The 17,398-nt window shown below is 39.3% G+C and overlaps 1 protein-coding gene across 1 annotated transcript in view; it reads right to left on the reverse strand.

Annotated features, from left to right (window-relative positions):
* Positions 1-17,398, reverse strand: part of RLF (rearranged L-myc fusion) — a 79,731-nt gene that overhangs the window by 25,943 nt on the left and 36,390 nt on the right. The window contains exon 5 of the mRNA XM_027537685.1: positions 12,267-12,469. Within this exon, the coding sequence (XP_027393486.1) occupies positions 12,267-12,469 (203 nt within the window). The remainder of the gene's footprint in view (positions 1-12,266; positions 12,470-17,398) is intronic.

Raw genomic sequence — 17,398 nt, forward strand, 5'->3', positions numbered from 1 at the left:
GATATGTTACAATCATAAATTTCCCCTAAGTGCTGTTCAAGCTGCATCCCATAAATTTCAGTGTGTTGTGTTTTTATCATTCAATCCAATGTGTTTTCTAATTTACCATTTTTTTCCCTTCGATCAACTGCTTATTTTGAGGTGTTGTTTAATTTTCACATTATTTGTGAATTTCCCAAATTTCCTTCTGTTACTGATTTCTAATTTCATTCTATTGTGGCCAAAGAACATACTGTCTGACTTCAATCCTTTTAACTTTACCAAAGTTTGTTTTTACGACCTAACATATTTCTATCCTAGAGAATGTTCCATGTGCAATTGAGAAAAATGTATATTCTGCTGTTCTTGGATACAGTACTCCACAGATGTCTGCTTGGTCTAGTTGGTTTACAGTAGTGCTCAATCCTTCCATATCTGTGTTTAGTTGGTTTATCCACTACTCAAAGTGGGGTATTAAAGTCTCCAATCTTTGTATCTGAATTGTCTATTTCATCCTTCGACTCTGCCAGTTCATGTATTTTGGGGCTCTTTTGTTCCTCATGGGCTTCCCCGGTGGCTCAGACAGTAAAGAATCCGCCTGTAATGTGGGAGACCTGGGTTCGATCCCTGGGTTGGGAAAAGGACATCTTTTTTGGATGTTAGTTCTACAAGGTCTTGTAGGTCTTCACAGAACTGTTCAACTCGAGCTTCTTCAGTATTATTTGGTTGGGGCATAGCCTTGGATTACTGTGATACTGAATGGTTTGCCTTGGAAACGAACAGAGATCATTCTGTCGTTTTTAAGACTGCACCCAAGAACTGCATTTCAGACTCTTTTGTTGACCATGATGGCTACTCCATTTCTTCTAAAGGATTCCTGCCCACTGTAGTAGATATAATGGTTATCTGAGTTAAATTCACCTATTCCAGTCCATTTTAGTTCACTGATTCCTAAAATGTCTATGTTCACTCTTGCCATCTCCTATTTGACCACTTCCAATTTACCTTGATTCATGGAGCTAACATTCCAGGCTCCTATGCAATACTGTTCTTTACAGCATCAGACTTTACTTCCATCACCAGTCACATCAACAACTGGGAGTTGTTTTTGCTTTGGCTCTGTCTCTTCATTCTTTGGAGTGATTTCTTGGAGTGATTTCTCCACTCTTCTCCAGTAGCATACTGGGTACCCTCACAGGACTTCCCTCATAGCTCAGTCGGTAAAGAATCTGCCTGCAATGCAGGAGACCCGAGTTCGATTCCTGGATCAGGAAGATCCTCTGGAGAAGGAAATGGCAACTCACTCCAGTATTCTTGCCTGGAGAATCCCATGGACAAAGGAGCCTGGCAGGCTACAATCCATGGGATCGTAAGAGTCAGACACGACTTAGCGACTAAACCACCACCACCACCGACCTGGGGAGTTCACCTTTCAGTTTCATATCTTTTTGCCTTTTCATACTGTTTCCCTGTGTATGGGCTACCTTTTTTTTTTTTTTTAATAAGTGAATATTTTAAAAAATATATTGTGGCAACTCCAGAAATCAGAATCTTCCATCTCTTTGGGGTTTACTATTGTTAATATTTGTTTAGTAGTTTTCTTGGAATAATTCTGTAAAGCCTATATTCTGTCATATGTGGTCTCTGCTTCATTAGCTTAATTCAACAAGCTAAATATGTTGCCTAAATGCTGTGAAAAAGTAAGTCTACTTTTCTTAAAAAAATTATTTTTTGTTGCACTGGGTCTCTGCTACATGCAGGCTTTCTCCAACTGTGACAAGCTATTTTCTCTAGTTGCAGTGCATGGGCTTCGCACTGTAGTGGCTTCTCTTGTTGCGGAACATGGTCTCTAGAGCATGAAGGCTTCAGTTGTTGTGGTGCATGGGCTTAGTTGCCCCAAGGTATGCGGAATTTTCCCAGACCAAGGACTGAACCAGTGTCCCCCTACACTGGTAGGTGGATTCTTTACTACTGGACCACCAGTAGTCTTTCTGTTTTTGCCGAACAGCTGTGTGTGTGTGTCGGGGCATCCTTTCAATATTACAGTAGGAAGTTAATGGCTCTTCCTTGCCCTTCATCTCCTACTTGTATGCAGCCTCTCGGTAAACAAGAGTGAGGGATTATAGCCTTCTCAAGTCATTCCTTGGCAGACACACAGCACTATACATTTGTGTTACCTTCCAGAGCACTAGGAATACATCAGAGGTTTTCAAAGTCCTCTATGGATATCCTTTATCTCAGTTTTTCTTTTTAAATTTGTCAGCCTTTTGTTACCTGAACTGGTAATTCCTCCTCAGACAAATGTCATGTGAAACAATTCCCAATGATTATTTCTGATAAGTGCCCTGGAACAGATCTTTTGGCAGAGTGGGCTCTGAATCAAATAAAAACAAATGCTGAGAGCAGAGGTTTTCGGAATGTTGCCAAACAGGTCAAAGAGTGACAATTCTGTGGAGTCAGGCTTTTGCTGAGTTCCACAACCATTCTGCTTCCTCGGGTGGCTGCTAGGAAGCTTACCGGTTCAAGGTTCAAACGCCACCAAGCTCACTGTTCTGACATTCATCTGTTTTTCTTGAATAAAACTTTCTAGGATTATGGTAAGCCTTTAATTTCCGGAGGTCTAAAAAAGTGAATGCCCTCCACACTCTGGTTTCAAATGCTGATAACTTGGAACTCAATTTCCAGCACCGACCTTTCCCCAAATCTCACACTGTGTGAACACTGCTGCTGGTTCTCCCTTGTGTCTTGTTCATCTCTGTATTCCCAGTGCCTAGCACAGTCCCCAGTGAATATACATTAAATGACTGGAAGGCATGCCTGTATTATTTCTTATAGTAACAATGAGAATGTACTATTATCTCAAAATAAAATGTTTTAATTTGAAAAAGAAAAAAAAAGATCACCTCAGTTGTTGTAGAAAATAAATTCTGGGGCAAGAACAGATGTTATTAGAAGGCTTTCATGATAATCAGTGAATTAAACACCAATGGTACAAGAGGTAGTCACTGGCATGAAAGAATGTGCGTTTAGACGACTTATTTGTCTTCTTTAGTTATCATCACGCTTAGGCTACCAGGTAAACTAGTATTCTGGCCAGTGGCATTACTGTAATATTTTAACATTTACCTTTCTCTAGAATGATGGTTTTCAATCTAGTATTCTCCTGATCAGTTCTGGAGTATAAGGCAAGTAATTTGTTCCTAATGAAGTGAAACGAAGTGAAGTCACTCAGTCGTGTCCAATTTTTTGAGACCCCATGGACTGTAGCCTACCAGGCTCCTCAGTCTGTGGGATTTTTCAGGCAAGAGTATTGGAGTGGGTTGCCATTTCCTTCTCCATTGTTCCTAATAGGAGATCTTAAAAAACAAGCTGGTAAATGTTTCTTTCAAAACAGAGACAAAGTGGATTTAAGGTTATCCATATAATGAGATCTCTCTCACTTGCATCCCTGAGTAGGAAAAAGGGAGGAGTTATTCTTAGCAAGTCTTCATGTCTAATAACCCTGAGTCTACTTTGGGAGAATTATTCATCAGGTTCATAGACATTACCTGAAAAAAAGGCTGTGCTTCTAAAAACCAGGTTTCTTTGAAACTGCAGCAATACCACAGACCAACACTATGCTATCAAGTTGGTCATTTGTATGTTTCTTGAAGAAATAAATGGTCACTGATGCTTCTGATTAAATCCTATGGCTTAATCCTATGAGTATCTGAGAGACACCTGAACTGTCCTACTGAATTCTTGAAAATGACTGTGTCTGACTAACTCTCCATAATGATCCCTACAGTGTAATCATGTATCAACCAAAATACCTACATGTAACCCATGAAAGTGGCTTCCCAAGTAGCTCAGTTGGTAAAGAATCTGCCTGCAATGCAGGAGATGTGGGTTTGATTCCTGGGTCGGGAAGATCCCTTGGAGAAAGAAATGGCAACCCACTCCAATAGTTTTGCCTGGAGAAAATCCCATGGACAGAGGAGCCTGGCAGGCTACCGTCCAGAGAGTCACAAAGAGTCAGACACTACTGAAGCGACTGAGCACAACCCATCAAAGTAACAGTAAAAGTGAGATCCAAATATATACTGAGGTCTAGGAAGAAGTTTCTTCAAAGTTAGTTAAAAGAACTCTGGGGGACTTCCCTGGTGATCAATGGTTAAGAATCCACCCTAAAATGTAAGGGACATGGGTTCGATCTCTGATTGGGAAGCTAAGATTCCACACACTGCAGAACAACTAAGTCCACAAGCCACAACTACAGAGTCTGTGTGCAGCAGCGAAAGATCCTGTATGACACCACTAAGACCCAATGCAGCCAAGTAAATAAAATATTAAAAAATAAATAAATAAAAGAACTCTGCTTTAGGGGATAAATATTTAAATTGGCAAACCTTCCACTTCTTCATACAATCTACCTTTAGTGTATTTTCTGAGTGTACATCTTATTCACCATATGACCATAAGGTTACATGAAGTAAATTATCCAGATTTTAATTACACACTTTATTATTCCTCATTCAGGATCCATCTTAATCTTATTTAAAATACACCCGGAATTTCTATGCTCTTGTTTACTGTTTCTTCTATTCCCAAACTGAATTCCCAGTGGGTCCCGTTTAAATGTATTTGCTCTGTTTATCATTTATATACCTAGTGACTATGTTAACTCCCAACAGTGTTAGACCAGTGAGTAAATCAGGTCCTGTTTGTCTTTGTCTTTTCCTTTTCCCATCAAGAGAAGAAACAAGCCTCGTAACCACATCAGACACTGAAGATGTAGTTCACTCAAGGATCAAAACTGAACCCCTACCTTATCTGTGCCAACAACTCTGCAGACAAATTTCTTGCTCTTCATAGTAACAGAAGTGCTTCATGTTTAAAACAGCTTTATCCTTTATACTATATGTGGAAAACTTGATCTTTGCAAAGATTCTCTTTCTCAGTAATAAAAATATACAAATTCGGGCTTTGAAGCTGACTCCATCAACTAATCTTAATTGTGCCTGGCTAAATCTTCCCCAGCAGAGGTTTCCCATTACATACACCCATTACTGTGATACCCACAGGTGCCAACACATAAGTACTTTTATTCCCAGCTGTTGCCAAAGTTAATTTGACTCTTCTCCTGAACTCAGAAGAAGATGGCAAATGTATATGTAACTTTGCTGCCTTAGAACATATGCTGATTTTAAACTCCAATTAATGAACATCAAGTGATTCACTGGTCTTTTTCCACAGTAAATTTTTAAGATTTCTTTAATTGTGCTCTCACTTGCAAAAAATAGCATCACTGGATAAAAGACTAATTATGATGGTACCAGTGTTCCTTTAAAAATAATTTTACAAAGTGTGCCAAATGTTTTCACATCAACATACTTAACAAATTAACCCCAATCATTATAAAAATATTTTAAGTTGCACCTATACATAAATGTATAAACATGAATGGAATGAAATACCACCAAAATGTTTTCCATGAGAACATGACTCATCAATGTTTACCAACTAGTAATAAGTTGTACAGAGCTCTAAAAAGAGCTGGCCAGAGAGTCAGGAGATCTGAGTTCTGGCCTGGGCTTGGACTTAATAATTAGCTTAATGAAGGTAGGGCCTTGGAAACACTACCTCTTGGCCTCAGTCTCACCATTGATAAAACATGGAAGGTTAAACTAAATGATAATTAATGGTTGTAACACACTAGGAAATCTGAATCTTGCATAACAAAGGTCAGCAAACATTTTTTGTAAAGGGTCAGAGAGAAAATATTTTCAGTGCTGCTGGTCAAATGGTCTTGGTAACAGCTATTCAGCTCTGCTACTGTGGAGCAAAGCCAGTCATAGATAATAAACCAATAGGCGTGACTGTGTTCCAGTAAAACTTTATTTACAAAAACAAACAGCAGGGTGGATCTGGTCCACAGGCCATAGTTTGCCAGTCCCTGTTGTAGAAAAACCAAATCATACTTCCAATAACCCAGTTCCTCATATTCTCAACAAATTTGTTGATATTTATATAACCTCAGGAAGAAATCCTACTTTCTTGCCTTGTTATTAATAAACCAGGAGAGATTCGGCACAAAGTGTCCCATATTCTCCCTTCTTTGCCATTTTTGTCAGCAGCAGAACACTCCCTTTCTTCCAGTCTCTCAAGGTCTCATGAGTCTCTTGAAGGGATCTCTGTACATTATCCTCTATTTTGGTCCTGTCAGCAAGTCCCATTCTTTTTCCTCTTGCTAACTCCAATCTCTTCTCCTAAATCTATTTCTGTCTATGCTTCCTAAAACACTGTTTCAGTCATTTTACTTCCTATGTTCAAAACCGTTCTAATTTCTACTGCATCAAAAGTTCAAATGCACTGCCGTTTCCGAGGCCTTTCTTTTCCCTATCCAACAGGTCTTATTACTTCTCGCAAGACCTCAACATCCACGCGTTTCCCCAGACAAGGTGTTCTCTAGTGGTTCCCTACAAAGTGCACGTTCATTTCTGTACCTTTACTATCAGTTATCCCTAAACCATTCTTTTTACCTACATAAACCCCACCATTATTTCAAGGTCCAACTCAAGGATCAGTTTTTATAAAGCCTTATAAAAGGCTCTACACCACTCTACAAAGATATGCTCTCCATTTCTACATAATCTCAGGGAACTATCATATAGCTAAGTATCTACTACTGTTTCTGGCAACCAAACAAGGCCATACACACACTTTTGTATTTGCCATTGCCTAGTGCAATGCTAAAAACAAAACAGGTTTCAAATAAACAAAGTCTGAGAGATTAAAGGAAAAGTAGTTATTACAGAAGAAGAATCAAATCCAAGGTCTAGCAATTTTGGTTCTTCTGAATTCTTTTGGCATATATCAGGTGCTGAGACTAACCATTACTCCATCTTACTCTGATTAAGCTTCCCAACACACAATATTGCAGCTGTTATTAGAGGCAAGCAATCTTCCATCTCCTTACCCTTCCCAACATTTCAGTGGCTTTGTAGTACAGTCTGAAGTCAGGGAACATGATACCTACAGCTTTGTTGTTCTTTCTCAAGACTTTTGGCTACTTGAGATTTTTCATGTTTCCATACAAATTTTAGAATTCTTTGTTCTAGTTCTATAAAAAATGCCACTGGCACTTGATAGGGTTTGCACTGAAATCTGTAGACTGCCTTGAGTATGGTCTTTTTAACAGGAGTAATTCTTCCAATCCAGGAACACAGCGTACCTCTCCATCTGTGTCACTTTCCGTTTCTTTCATGAGTGTCTTACAGTTTTCCTTTTTTTTAGAATAAAACACTTTATTTCTTTAGGTCCATTTTAGATTCACAGCAAAATTGAAAGAAAGGTACACAGATTTCCCTCTTAGCCCCTGTCACTGCCTCCTCCATTATCAGCATTCCCCCACTGGAGCATGACATTTGTTACACTGATGAGACTACTTGACAAATCACAATCACCCAGAGTCCACAGTTTACATTACGGTTCACTCTTGGTGTCGCACATTCTATGGGTTTGGACAAAGACACAGTGACATGTTTTATACATTATGTTATAGTATTATGGTATTATACATATAGTATAATTATGATACATTATATTATCACACAGAGCAGTTTCAGTTCAGTTCAGTTCAGTCGCTCAGTCGTGTCTGAATCTTTGCGACCCCATGAATCGCAGCACACCAGGCCTCCCTGTCCATCACCAACTCCCGGAGTTCACTCAAACTCATGTCCATCAAGTAGGTGATGCCATGCAGCCATCTCATCCTCTGTCGTCCCCTTTTCCTCCTGTCCCCAATCTAATGCCCTAAAATTCCCACTTGCTCCACCTAATCTTCCCTCCCTTCCTTTTCAGACTGGCTTCTTCAATTGGTAATATGCATTTAAATTTCCTCCACGTGTTTTTATGGCTCAACAGCTCATGTTATTTTTAACACTGAATAATATTCTATCGTCTGGATGTACCACAGTTTAATTATCCATTCACCTGTGTGCTTAGTTGCTCAGTTGTGTCCGACTCTTTGCAACCCCATGAACTGTAGCCCACCAGGCTCCTCTGTCCCTGGGATTCTCCAGGAAAGAATATTGGAGTGGGTTGCCACTGCCTACTCCAGGGGGGTCTTAAAGTTTTCTGGATTACAGGTATTTTCCTCCATACTTAAACTCATCCAAGGTACTTTACTCTTTTTCATGTGACTATAAATGAGATTGTTTTCTCAATTCTCTGACAGTTCACTGTTACTATATAGAAAGTGCAAAAGATTTCTGTATATTTATTTTGTATCCTAAACTCCTGATGAACTTTACTGAACTCACTGATGAGCTCTAGTAGTTTTCTGGTGATGTCTTTGGAACTTTCTATGTAAAACATCATGTCATCTCCAGACGGTGACAATTTTACTTCTTCCTTTTCAATTTGGATTCTTCTTTTTTTTTGTCTGACTACTCTGCAATGTGGGAGACCTGGGTTCGATCCCTGGGTTGGGAAGATCCCCTGGAGAAGGGAAAGGCTACCTACTCCAGTATTCTGGCCTGGAGAATTCCAGGGACTCTATAGTCCATGGGGCCACAAAGAGTCGGACACAACTGAGTGACTTTCACTTCCACTCTGGCTAGAACTTCCAATACTATGTTCAATCAAAGTGGTAAAAGTGAACATCCTCATTCTGTTCCTGATCTTAGAAGAAATGTTTTCAGTTTTTCACCATTGAGTATGATGTTAGCTGTGGGCTTGTCAGATATGGCCTTTGTTATGTTGAGATATGTACCCTCTATTCACACTTTTTGAGTTTTTTATTTTTTTTTAATCACAAACAGATTTTTAATTTTGTCAATGCCTTTTTTGCATCTATTGAGATTAACATAATTTTTATTCTTCAATTTAATGTGCTGAGTTACACTGACCAATTTGCAGATGTGTGTGTGCTTAGTCACTCAGTTATGCCTGACTCTCTGCGACCCCATGGACTGTAGCCCGCCAGGCTCCTCTGTCCATGGAATTCTCCAGGCAAGAATACTGGAGTGGGTTGCCATGCCCTCCTCCAGGAGATCTTCTCAACCCAGGGATTGAACCAGGTCTCCTGCACTGCAAGTGGATTCTCTACCATCTGAGCCACCAGGGAAGCCCAAGAATACTGGAGTGGGTAGCCTATCCTTTCTCCAGGAGAACTTTCTGACCCAGGAATCAACCCTAGGGTCTCCTGCATTGCAGGTGGATTCTTTACCAGCTGAGCTACCAGGGAAGACCAGATATCAAACCATAATCACATCCCTGGGATAAAGCCCACTTGATCATAGTACATGATCCTTTATTGCTGAATTCACTTTGCTAATATTTCATTGGGAAGTTTTACATCTATGTTCATCAGTAATATTAATCCATAATTTTCTTTTTTCGTGCTGTCTTTTTTTGTCTGGTTTTAGTATTAGGGTGATGCTGGCCTTGTGTAATGAGTTTGAAGTATTTTTTCTTCTTAATTGTATTTATTTATTATTTTTGGCTAGGCCTGGGTTTTGTTGCTACACATGGGCTTTCTCTAGTTGCAGTGCATGGGCTCCTCATTGTGATGGCTTCTCTTGTTGCAGACCACAGGCTAAAGGCGCCTGGGCTTCAGCAGTTGATGTATGCAGGCTTAGCTGCCGCAAGGTATGTGAAATCTTCCCAGACCAGGGATCAAATCAGTGTCCTCTGCATTGCCAGGTGGATTCTTAACCACTGGACCACCAGGTAAGTCCTGAAGTATCCCTTCCTCTACAAGATTTTAGAATAGTTTGAGGACAGTTATTAAGTCTTCTCTAATGTTTGGAACATTCACCTGTAAAGCCATCTTGACCTAGAGTTTTGTTTTTTAGGAGTTTTAAAAACTACTGACAATTTCATTCCTGGTAATTGGTCTGTTCCTATTTTCTATTTCTTCCTGGTTCAGTGTTGGGAGAGGTAAACTTCTAGAAATTTGCCCATTTCTTCCAGGTTATCCATTTATTGGCATATAGCTGTCTGCAGTAACTTCTTACGATCTTTTGTACTTCCCTGGTGCCAGCTGTGAGCCCTCTCCATTTCTGAAATGATTTGGGCCCTCATTTTTTCTTGATTGAGTCTAGCTAAAAGACATCAAATTGTTTATCTTTTCAAAGAACCAGCTTGTTGAAAGTTTCAATGATCTTTTCTATTTCTTTTTAATTTCTCTTTCATTTATTCCTGCTCTGATTCTTTATGATTTCTTACCTTCTACACTTTGGGTTTTGTTTGTAAGTTCCTTTAGGTGTAAAGTTAGGTTGTTCATTTGATATTTTTCTTGTTTCCTGAGGTAGGCTTGTATTGCTATAAAACTCCCTCTTTTGCTTTTGTAGTTGGCTTTAGTGATGTGGTAGGCCGGCACAAGGCACCAACCATAGCAGAATATGTTCAAGGAGAAAAACATTAAACAGCAAATTCAGAAAATTCATTCGAGAAATTATATTGAAAGGGGAGGAGAGAAACAAGGTGATAGCTGAAAGAAGCATTTCTTTTTAAAAAATGGAAGAAATAACAGCATAAGTGCTGCTACGATGGTTACAAGCAGAGGGGGAATTGATAATGCAGTAGAGAAAAGGAGAACTGCTGCAGCATTAACCTTGAGGGGATAAGAGCAGATGGGATCTGATACAGAAGTCTAGGAGGCTGTTGGCCTTTGTAGGGGGAAAGCACATATAGTTTATCCTCAGAACAGAAAAGAAGGTGTAAATACATAAATGCAGGTAGGTCAATAGATGCCACGGAAATTTTCTTCCAACATTTCCAATTTCCTCAGAGAAAGGGGAAGAAAGCTCATCCGCGGGGAAAGGGATGGGACAGAAAGTACTGTAGTATAGGTTAAAAGAAAAAGTTAAGAGTATGAAATAGTAACCTCAGAGAGTGGGAGAGTGAATAGACTACAGAAACATAGTGTGACTCAATTAAAGTAAATCAGTTAGCAGGTTTTTCCCCACCCAAACCACTAATGCAGGTAAAGATACAAAGGAGGTGGAGATGTAGGGATAATGAGGATACAGGTTAGTCAAATAAGTATAATTAAGGAAGAGACCAGCAGAGGAGTTGAGGGTATATGCAAAGGAGTGATAATAGTGATTGACTATGGAAAAGCAGGGTAAGGAGGGAAGTGAGTACATAAGAAGAGTGAAGGAGAGTGAAAAGCGGATAGGACCGATAGATTGGTTGGTCCTGGTGGAGTCTGTATATTAAAGTCTAAAGATAGGGGCTTCCCTTATAGCTCAATGGTAAAGAACTCGCCTGCCAATGCAAGAGACATGGGTTCCATCCCTGATCTGGGAGGATCTCACATGCCAAGGAACAACTAAGCCACACTCTTGAGCCTGTGTTCTAGGGGCTGGGAGCCACAACTGCTGGAACCTGCGCGTCCTTCAGCCCCGGCTCTGCAACGAGAGAGGCCACTACAATGAGAAACCCGAGGACCACAACTGGAGTAGCTCCCGCTCTCAGCAACTAGAGAAAAGCCCACACAGCAACGAAGACCCAGCACAGCCAAAAATAAACAAATAAAATTATTAAAACAGAAAGACAGTTTCACTTGGAGAAAAGATATTTACAGCTGAAACTGTCATAAAAGTTTAAGAATCACTACAGCATAGAACCAGATCCTCGTGATTCCTTCATTTAACAAGAAAGTTCGGTGTAGAGGTAAAATGAGAATCTATATTAAGACCTGAATGGCAGGTAAGAGAATTAAAGGCAGATGATGAAATATCTATTATTTTTCTCTCTATAATTTATCAAAAGACTAATTACAACTTTTCTAAGGAAAACGATGATTTAGGCCAAAAAAAAAAAAAACCACACCAAAAAAAAAACCCCTGTTTGTCTGCTTAAATATTGTTCAAAGTGTACCCACAGGTTCTAAAGTCCTATACTTCTCTGCTTACAGAGTTAAATGTATAAAGTAACTTAAGCTAACTGCCATTATCTTTAGTTTATCTCTTGACACCACTATTAATAATGTCTACATTTCCCAGAGAAATTGTTAAAGAAGAAAAAGTGACTTTCACATTTAAACATTTCAAAACAAACCATCAGCCAAATTCATAAGCATTTATCTGCATATTTTTAATTATCTACTTTTCAAATACACCTAAAAGACACAATTTTATATTCAATGTGCTGAACAGTTAAATATACAGTTAAAATGGTACTTATCAGTAGCCTGACCAAAAAAAAGTCTTGGTTTTCATCCTGTCATGCAACAATTATTAAAATCTAATAAATTCATTGTATGAATGACAACAGCAGTTACTTGCTTTACCTACCTCCTTAATAGCATCTTCATTAGGAAGAATGGAACATAAGCATGTGATATAGGCTTGCTGAAAAGATGACACATTTGAAATTTCTTTAGATTCTGCACACAGTTTTGATAAAGCAGTAGCCTGGGGGATGCAGTTAGATTTCAACAAATGTTTTATTCGCATTTGCAGAAAGAAAGGTCCTTCTTGTGCAATCAATTTATTGACTAGAAAAAAGGAAAAATAAAACAGTTTGATAACATACCACATAACATATCAAGGTTGTGAAGATGAAAGTTTGACATCTTTTGTTGTTGTTTGTTTTTAGCAGATAAAAGGTCAGATGACATTACTGGAAGTTTATTCTGATCTCTGTACTCATTTAACAGAGCAAAGAGCAAAATAACATTGCTAATTATTCCCATATTAGCAGTTTTATTCTGAACATGAAACCATTAAAAAAAATTTTTTTTAACTCTATTTTTTAGCCATACCAAATGGCAGGTGGGATCCTAGTTCCCTGACCAAGGATTGAACCCGTGTCCCCCTGCACTGGAAGCATAGAGCCCCAAACACTGGACCACCAGGGAAGTCCCACAAACACCAAACCTTTTAATAAAGCTACTACTAACATTTCACCAAAATTCATTCTTTCACTTTCTCCTCCCTCACATCCTGATAAGGATAGTAAGGAACAGTGAAATGAACTATAAACATAAGAACACAGAAAATGAAGTATCCTGTGTAATATTAACAACTACCACTTAAACACTCATGAGGTACCAAGCTTTGAGTGTTTTTACACACCTCTCATTTACTCTTCACACCACCACCAAGGCAAGTATTGTTATCCCCGGTTTAAGGTTAGGAAAATCAATACTCAGAGAAATTAGGTAACTTGCCAAGGATTCCAAAGCCAGTGGTGGTCTTTCCTCTAAACCAGGCATTTCTCAAAGTGTGTTCCACCGAGCAAAAGACCTGAGAGATAGTCCTAGAAAAAAAAAGGATTCCTTGGTCAAATCTCTGAACAGTCCTGCAATGAAGAAAACTGTTCACTCTTATTTAAACCCAATGTTACCCAAACTGATTTGACCAGAGAACCCTTTTACACGTATCATTAACATGACATAAAGTCCATGTTCCTGGTTCAGTACACACTTTGGAAAATGCTGCTCGGAGCAGTACTCACATTGATTTGTACAGTGTTCTGAGCAAGCCCTTGGTTTATAAGTAGTAAATATTCAACAAGTGTGTGGCACTGTTACCCGGTATCACTGAAAGAACAGAGGTGGGAACGTACATGCGAAGCTGAGTGGCAAGCGAGCACTCTAGGTGTTTTAGATGGTTCACCTAACACAGTGTTTCTCAAACTTGAAAGTGCTTTCTGAATCACCAGGGAAATCCTATTAAAATGCAGATTCTAATTCAGTAGGTCTGGAGGGCGATCTGAGATTGTGCTTTTCTAATAAGCCTCACAGATGATACCCATGCTACTAGGTCTACAGGCCACATGTGGAACAGAAATCGTTAAAATTAATGATAAACCACCAGGGTTGGGGGAACCAATGGCCCAATCTTAACTACATATGAGAATCAACTATAGAGATTTTAAAATTTTCTCTTTTAAAAAAAAATAGGTAACATTATACATGCAAATGACACAAAAGTTAAAAGGCACACAAAAAGATGTACAGTTAGAAGCTGTCTCCCTTCTACTTTGACTCCAGTCTCTTAGTCTCTTCCCTCAAGAAACAATAACCATTTTTGTTTATCCTTCCAGTACAGTTCGGAGAAGGCAACAGCACCCCACTCCAGTACTCTTGCCTGGAAAGTCCCATGGACAGAGGAGCCTGGTAGGCTGCAGTCCATGGGGTCGCTAAGAGTTGGACAGGACTGAGGGACTTCACTTTCACTTTTCACTTTCATGCATTAGAGAAGGAAATGGCAACCCACTCCAGTACTCTTGCCTGGAGAATCCCAGGGATGGGGGAGCCTGTGGGCTGCCGTCTATGGGGTCGCACAGAGTCGGACACGACTGAAACGACTTAGCAGCAGCAGCCAGTACAGTTTGTTTATCCTTCTGAGTACAGAAGACCTATTTCTTTTCCTATTTAATATATCATACAGGTCATTCTATCACATCATTGTACACTGAGAGCTCAATACTTTTAACAAGTGTGTTATTCCACTGTACAGATCAAATATAACTAATTTAACCAATCCCCTCCTGATAAACTTGCAAGTTGTTTCCCATCTTTGGCAACTGTCAATAATGCTACAGTTTACATCCCTGTACAGAGACCATTTCACAATGCATGGCTGTATCTATAGAATAAATTCCTAGAAGTGAAACTGTTGCCAGGTGGATGTCCAGAGATTGTACCAATTTATACTCCCAGCAGGCATACGTGGAAGGGGCTCGTTTCCTGTGGCACTTCAGAAAGGTCAGTATTCAGAGCTTCAACTCTGGAGATTCTGATTTAGCAGATGGAGCCTGGACCTGGGATATGTGTCTGTGCGTTCTGGCTTTAAATTCCACAGATTCTCTAATACACAGTCAAGGTCAAAAGGCATGGACAGAAAATAGATTACTTGCATGTGGACTTCTTTATTTTAGTCCTACAAGCACTAAATTCCACAACATGAACTCACAATCATATCTCAAAGAGCTCCTCATTCCTTACTTCTATTTTCAGTAATGGTATTCTCTCAATTTTTTTAAAAAAATGAAATTCTGGCATTACCCTTTCCTTGCCAACTCCTTTCCTAAGAAAATCAACTTAGTTACCGTGTCCTAGCAATTCTTTTAAAAATTCTCTTCAACCTAATTACTTCATGTTATTTCCTGCCACATCTGTCCCCTCCATCCTAAACTGCCTAACATCAGATTATGCTCCATTTATCTACTCTATCAAGTATATGCATTTTCACAAATCTCACACCTGAAAACAGGTATGTTAGCTGTACAACCCAACCCCTTCTAAATTCCTGTAACATTTTACTTCTTTTACCACACGTATTTTTCTCTTTACATATAGTAATAAGTGATCAGAGTATATAAAGGTTAAGATCTTAGATTTTGGAATCAATTAATTGATGCCAAATCATGACTCTCACACATACTAAGTTATGAGGCCCTTGGACAAATTAGACCTTCCTGAGTCTCAAGTTTCTTTAACTATGAAAAGACTGCCTCACAAAGATGAAAGAATCATAAATGAAATATCAGAATGCAAGTAAGACACAGAGCACAGGGCCCAGGCAGAGTGAATGCTCAATACTACTTGCTATTTTTTGACTCTGATATCTACATTATACTATCAGCAATTTGAGGACAAATACTGTGTCTTGTTAACTTTTGGATAAAACCATGTATTTAGAAACCAAATGGTTATCACTTTTAATCAATCAAAAACTTTTAAATATTTCCTCACCTGGGCTCAAATTCTGTCTCCACAATTTTAACTACATGGCCTTGCCCATGTGTAATATCTCGCCTGTTGAATGGATTAAATGAGACGGAAAACACAGTGCCCATCACATAACAGGCATGCTATAAATCACAGCTATTACTTCTATGAGGTAAAACTACTTTACTCAATATATTACAGTCACAGTTAAACCACTCTATCAATTTTTAACACAGAGATCAAAGCTGCGTTTTAAAAACACTTTGTTATGTTAAAATCAATCCTTACTTATTTTATAAATCCTTAACTGTATTTTTAAAAAGGAATCCATCCATACGCGTCAATATTTAAAACGACACAACAAAGTGTACACTAAGAAGTCTCACTCCCAATTGTGTTCCCTTCTGTGTTCATTTTTCAAACGTTTTAATAAAAAAATGTTTAACCATATAGCCTCTCCTCCAGCTAGATTCAACAACTGAACCATTTTGCCATATTTCTTTGTCTAGTTTTGCTTTTTCTGAGCCACTTAAAAGTAAGTTGCAAACATCATGACAGTTTACCTCCTATATACTTCAACATCTAATAAATTGTAACATTCAAGGTCCAGTGAAAAATTATCTTTGTCTTTTTTAACAGAAGAGTGTTGTTTGCTTATTTTACTGAAGGCTCAGGTGACACATGACAAGTCATACAATAGCTTTAGAGGTATGTGGTAGAAGGGAAACAAAAAACAGACTGTGGTGGGAAGAAAAACAACCAGGAAGAAGTAAGAGCTGGCTGGTTCCTTCTCTACTAGATTGAGGGGAGGAAGTTACTGCCTCTGAACAATTAGGATGGCTCTCTTCCCTCAACCCGTAGTAGGGAGAGAAATAAAAGAGCAAAAGCCTATTGATTTGGCCCTCCTGAGTCTCAAGAAAAATAAGGAAAAGCCAGTGTTTTGATGTCATGAATTAAGAGGGGAGGAGGATGCTGGGGAAGGCACAAGTCAGTTGGAAAAACTGACAGATACCAGATGGCAGCTCTGGGTTTCCTCTAGCACAGTGAAAGAGGGTCTCCAAGGTGGACCGGCCTGAGGACTTTGAAGCTATGGGTTGCTGCCATCACCACTGGAAGTACGGGTGGTTTGTGGGCACTGGGGCTCAGGCCAGGAACCACCAGGAGGACCTTGGCTGGGCTTGGTCTTGCCATCTCTACATTTTGTGGTAGGCTGCTAGGGTGGCCTGGGGTAAAAGCCTTTGATACCTGGGTGGGAGGACTTGTTCATTTCCCTACTGATCAGGCCGGCAAAAGTGTCCACAACTGGTACATATTACATGCTTCAGTAAGAAATGTCTTTTTTTGGGGGGGGCGGGGGGGTAGGTGTGAAAGTGAAAGCCACTCAGTTGTGTCAGATTCTTTGTGACCCCATGGACTATACAGTCCATGGAATTCTCCAGGACAGAATACTGGAGTGGGTAGCCTTCCCTTCTCCGGGGATCTTCCCAACCCAGGAATCAAACTCAAGTCTCACACACTGCAGGCAGATTCTTTACCAGCTGAGCCACAAGGGGAAACCCATTTTTTTGAGGGGCGGGAAGGGGGGCAGTGGTAAATTTGAGACTTCATGGCAGGAAAAATAAAAATCTTATGCACCTTTTTTTTAAATTCAAAAACTAAACCAAAAGGCATTTACTCAGTTACTTGGAAGTTAAAAAATTTATTTTTAATGTTTCTGATTAGTACGCTACTGAAAAACTGCAATTA

The sequence above is a fragment of the Bos indicus x Bos taurus genome, chromosome 3 (assembly GCF_003369695.1).
Source record: "Bos indicus x Bos taurus breed Angus x Brahman F1 hybrid chromosome 3, Bos_hybrid_MaternalHap_v2.0, whole genome shotgun sequence".
Classification (NCBI taxonomy): Eukaryota; Metazoa; Chordata; class Mammalia; order Artiodactyla; family Bovidae; genus Bos; species Bos indicus x Bos taurus.